Source organism: Mytilus edulis, chromosome 11 (genome assembly GCF_963676685.1).
Source record: "Mytilus edulis chromosome 11, xbMytEdul2.2, whole genome shotgun sequence".
NCBI classification, from domain to species: domain Eukaryota; kingdom Metazoa; phylum Mollusca; class Bivalvia; order Mytilida; family Mytilidae; genus Mytilus; species Mytilus edulis.
Genome location: NC_092354.1, coordinates 59859253 through 59865157, shown reverse-complemented (window position 1 = coordinate 59865157; position 5905 = coordinate 59859253). Strand labels below are relative to the sequence as shown.

General features: G+C 31.2%; 1 protein-coding gene across 1 annotated transcript; it reads left to right on the top strand.

Annotated features, from left to right (window-relative positions):
- Positions 1-735: 735 nt before the first annotated feature.
- Positions 736-5605, top strand: LOC139495941 (adenosine 5'-monophosphoramidase HINT1-like). Its single transcript, XM_071284368.1, has 3 exons — positions 736-905; positions 1806-1910; positions 5259-5605. Exons 1-3 carry the CDS (start codon positions 795-797, stop codon positions 5421-5423), a joined length of 381 nt encoding a protein of 126 aa, XP_071140469.1. The 5' UTR covers positions 736-794; the 3' UTR covers positions 5424-5605.
- The last annotated feature ends 300 nt before the right edge of the window (positions 5606-5905 follow it).

The following is a 5905-nucleotide window of genomic DNA, read 5'->3' as shown; positions in this document are numbered from 1 at the left end:
AAATGGTGGTTGAACCGGGTTGTATGACTAGCTAAACATTCCGCTCATATGGCAATGTTAAAAGATGTCGTTTAAATGACAACACTGACAATACTAGTTCAAATAACTATTTTGATTGTGACCGTCTTCAAAGGCTGTGTGTTGCTGTGTGTATTTTAGACCTATGTGGTCTAAAATACGTATAGAACGTCGCAAATTTGTGCCCGGGCCCCCTTTTTATGTGAAATATTTTGAAGAATATTAAAGAAATCACAGACGCATGAATGGAGCGGCCCCCTCTTAGGCAGTTAGCGAGGCCCACTCTCCCCTTATGAATATTTCTGGACCCGCCACTGTTACATAGTATATACGTCGAAAATCCAATAAGGAAATAAAGAAATTTTCATAAGCAACGTACAGGTACTAAATTATTATTCACAAAAACTACTACTGATGAGACTATTATAACACATAAAAAATGTGTTGTAGTAGTCTCATAATACAGTCCTATCACCCAAACCAGTGAAAGGAAATTACTAAACTTTTTTTTATATAATTATGTTTTTAGAAAAAATGTTCGGAATTGAAGTCACAATTATCTTGTCAAAATTTCAAATTTAAATAATATTTCATGTAGTATTTAGTAAGAATAGAGTACGACGACCAATGAATCTTGTCTTTTAAAATCGTTTAATTTTTTTATTTCCTGTACGTTGTTATATTCTTTGACGTACTGGTAATAAACTTAATTGGTTTTTCTTCGTCAAAACTCGGTAGCTTCCGGTACCCTGACGCTCCAGCCAACAGAATCCGGCATGGCCTCAGAAACAGAAAAGGCACAAACTGCACAACCAGAAGGAGATACAATATTTGGGAAAATTGTCAGGGGTGAAATACCAACTAAATTTATCTATGAGGATGAGCAGGTAAACCCAAAACACTTAAATAACAGCAAATACGGTCTACTTTCGGTTTTATAATCATGGGACATGGTGACTCCCATTCACGTTCGTCCCCTTTCACGTTCGTCACCTAGTCCAAATAGAAAAAGGCTGTTACATTTTTTTACTTTGACGTCTTACAACAATAATAATCAAAACATGATCCAGCATTATTTAGGGTAACTGAACGGTTAAAATCAAATTAAATTATGACAACAAACATGATTTTCAAACACATACATATAAGAGGGTCTATTACTAGCAAGGATTTGTATAGTAAGAATTTCTTACTATACAAATCCTTATTACTAGTAAAGCGGTCTCATTTGGGTGTTCTGATCCCGTATCCCGCTCACTGTTTCGTCAGATTCCTGTTTCAGCTTACACTATGTACGTAAGCAATTCTCATTTTTTTATAATTTCCTGTGTCCTGCTAGACTTCATTTCGAGGGTTCACGGCATAATGATTTGGCTTTAACATGTCACGCTTAAAAAAATTGGCAATCCCACGTCAGGCTTTAATAGACCCCAAATTATGAGACCCTCTGGTCAAAAATTTTGTCAGTTGGTATTCTGACTATCTGGCGATTATTTTTTATGCAATTAACCAAAAGGCCACTTGTTAGGCTATATGCTATATTTTTTTCACAGTTTTTCTCTATTCTTTGTATATTTTCCCCCAATATTCTCTATCCTGTAAACCTCAATCCAAACCCTCCCCTATGTTAATGTTTTTATGCAGTCAATATTGTATTGATACCAGTACTGCATATATTTATGATGTTATCAGGTGACTTGCTTGTATAGGAAGCAGACACACGCACATACACAAAAGTCTTGCATACATGTATCTTACAGCTCAAATATTAAACTGTATCTTTTCAGTGTGTAGCCTTCAATGACATCAGTGCTCAAGCTCCAACACATTTCCTAGTTATACCAAAGAAACCAATTGTCAAGTTATCTGATGCTGAAGATGGGGATGAACAGGTAATTATTATGTTATATTTACTCACAGTGTGTGGACATAGCATCTGAAGTTTCAACCCGTTTCATTGATCTTCATAAGAAACCTATTAGAAGGCCTGCAGAGACTGAAAACTCAGATGAACATGTAATTATATGTAAGATGTGGTATGAGTGCCAATGAGACAACTCTCCATCCAAGTCACAATATGTAAAAGTAAACCATTATAGGTCAAATACATGCATATCAGGAAATTACCATATATATACTAGTATTATTTATAATGAAAAGTTCTTCAATAAATGCCATGGATACTATCCAGGGATGGGTCCAATTACTTTCAATGTAATTGATTAAATTACAATTACTTTTTCATTTGTACGATTAAATTAAATTAATGATTACATCATTTCTGAAAGTATCTGATTAAATTAATGATTACATTGGCAAAGTAATCATGATTACATCTGATTACAATGAATTTAAAAACAAAACATTTTGAATGATGTGAATGAATAAACGTTGAATATAACTATAGCATTTTTGAGAAAGTATTTCATTTGGTTCAATTATAAAATAATAACTTCAAATTAAACTTCATCTATTTAATTAAACACCAAATTTCACTAAATATATGTTACAGGCAATTTCTAAATTTAGGCATTTTGTAAAATGACTGAAATTTTTAGGCATTTTCTGAAATGCCTGCATGATTTAGGCATTTTACAAATTGACTATTTTTTTCAGGCATTTTATAAAATGCCTGAAAAAATTGTAAGGCATTTTACAAAATGCCTAAAAGACTAAAACTGAATGGAATGTACTCAAAATTTAACGACTGGAAATATCAAACAGATTATTTTATTCTATCATTAAATATAGCATGCAATTTAAACAGTTACAGTTTTATAATTGTAACAAAATCATTTACATTTACATTGAAGATGACAATTATTTTTGCTACATGTAATTATTGGATGTCGGCAACTGTTATACATTTTTTCTGAGTTTTTGCAAAGACGTTTAGTGTTACATTTAGTCTCACCATTAGCACTACAGCCACATTTTGTGTAGCCCTGACCATCACACAAAGAAACTTAACTGAGAGCTTTACTGAAGGATATTTCATTATCATAATTTACAGATTGAATAGCAATAAAGTTACTGACAGACTGTTCAAAGTGATTCCTAGTGTAAGGTCCACGTAGTATTCCATCTTTAATTTCCAGTTGATAACCATGCTCTACCGTTCCAGTAACAACAGTTGATCCACATGGGGAAATGTAACTAATACATTCGCTCCAATATCTGCCTCTGTCAAAACTCTTTCCGATAGATTTCCAAGCTGACAGCTTGTTTTGTCATTGAGTCTGATGCATGCCTTCTTTCATTTTTGATAACCTCTTCATTTGAACACAGATAACAAGTAATAGTATCAGATATTGAATGATGCATGCTTTTCAAGTGGCAAATATTCCATGCATATTCAATAGGCCTATGAGGCAACTTAATGGCAGCAGAAGTCGTCAACTCAATCTTAATATGTGATTTTGTCCTTTTTTTACTTGACCAATTTTAAAAAATATTCCTTGAGTGTATCATACTTTTATTTTCAACATTTTGCAAGATAAGCAATTCAGGCTCCTAAAAGCCTACAGATTTACGTATTAACGCTAGTTACGTTTTTAAAGAATAATCTTCAATTTATTTTACTCAACCCTTTTTGTAGCATTACAATATCGTTTTATCATCTATTTCATGTATTTCATATTTACACAATTTGCCTGAAACAGACCAGGCAATTTGTAAAATGTTCATTAAAAATTTCAGGCATTTTACAAAATGACTAGGTTTTTTTAGGCATTTTATAAAATGCCTGTCAACTTTAGGCATTTTAGAAAATGCCTAAAAATTCAGTCATTTTACAAAATGCCTAAATTTAGATAATGCCTGTAACATATATATACATTACACTTTATCACCAATGATCTCTGAATTATTTTGAATTAAATTTAATAAAGATATATCATAATCAAGAGTTTTTTTGTTTGTCTTCTGACCTCTTTCATAATTTTTATGTATTCCAAGTTGCAGTTTATGGAAGTTTAAATATGGATGAAATAAAGTTACCAGTTAAAACTATGTTTAATTTTAGTAGAAATGTTTAATCAAATTGTAAACAATATGTAAGTACTAAAAATCATTGCATTTTACATGTCCAGTCCAAATACCAAAAAAATTAAACAACATATTTAGTTTGTGCTAATTAGATAAATTTTCATGTCTGATTTATCTTTTATCATATATATTTCCCTACAGCTATACTGAATTGGTAATTGCAATAAAAACAAACCTTAATTAGTCTCCTACCTGTCAATTCAAAGTTGACAAAAATTACAAATTAACAAAAGATTATGATTCAGGGTTAAAGAAAAGTATTACTTGAATATATATCAGTTATTATCAAATATTAATATGAAGATCATTATAAAACGATGAATATACATGTACGTACAATATCTTTTACCAAGATAAAAGGTAAATAATTATATTATTATATGTCTCTGCTTAGGCTAATGGTGACTTTTCAATACTGTAACAGTTTATTTTTTTTACTGAAGTAGACATGCTTAAAGTAACCAAACCATTTTAGTACATGTATGTTTAAAATTTATCAAATATGAATAACAAAGAGGTTCATTTAATGACCAAAAATACAATTTTAGATTTTTTTCATTGTAATCAGAATGTAATCAAAAAGTAATCATGATTACAGGGTATTTTGAAAAGTAATTGATTAAATTAAATTACATGTAATCAGATTTTTGGCTGATTAATGATTACACTGATTACTTGAAAAATTGTAATCAATTACAGCTGATTAACGATTACAATTACAATTACCCCAAGTCTGATACTATCTATCCAGAAATTATTGAGTAGTACAAAATGTATTAAGAATGGAGAAATGGAAACAGGGAATGTGTCAAAGAGATCAAAGAGCAAAGTCCTCAACTCAGCCATACAATCCAACACCCAGAGGCTGGTCCCATCTGGCCACTAAACAATAATGTATACTGTATCCTAAAATGGACACCACACACCTCAGAAAACATAAAAAAAATACAAAACAAATGCTAGAGGTTCCTTTGTTTGCTTATTGTCCAGTGGAGAATATTTCATGCATATTTTCAAAAATAACTTATCTACAGTAGCCAGTCAATACTGAGGTTGTGCTTTTTAACTTTGATCAGCCAAGGTGGTTAGTTGTAAAGTATTCTTAATGTTAATTTCTGAAAACAATCAAATTTGAATGTTAGTTTAAATATATTTTATTGTTAAAAAACTGTATGATTCATTTATAATTTCAGCTTCTTGGACATTTGTTGATAGTTGCTAGAAAGGTTGCTAAGGATGTGGGATTAGCTGACGGATTTAGAGTAACCATTAACGACGGTGTCAAGGGAGGTCAATCTGTTTATCATCTACATGTCCATGTGATGGGAGGTCGTCAAATGGGATGGCCACCAGGATAAATTCAAATATCTTTCATTTTCCCTCAAATGGACAAGACAGTAGAAAGATAAATGATCAAACTGAAATTCCACATGTTTGGAAATTTTATGAATACTTTTATTTAGTACTTTATACAACATTGATTATGTGGCTATTTGATGCAATATTTATCTACATGCTTCTAAAAAAATCTAAAAACACATTTCTTATTTGTTTGTTTTTATATAATTGGCCAGCATTTATTTAGCTGTTGCCATAACTATGGTGATTTAACATCCATTACTCCTCACTGGGCTATATTTAAATAAACATTACCTCAAACATAAAAAAGAAGATGTGGTATGATTGCAAATGAGACAACTCTTCACAAGAGACCAAATGACACAGATACAAATATAGGTCACCATACTGCCTTCAACAATTATCAAAGCCCATACTGCATTGTCAGTTATAAAAGGCCCTAAATCAAAAATGTAAAACAATTCAAATGAGAAAACTAACA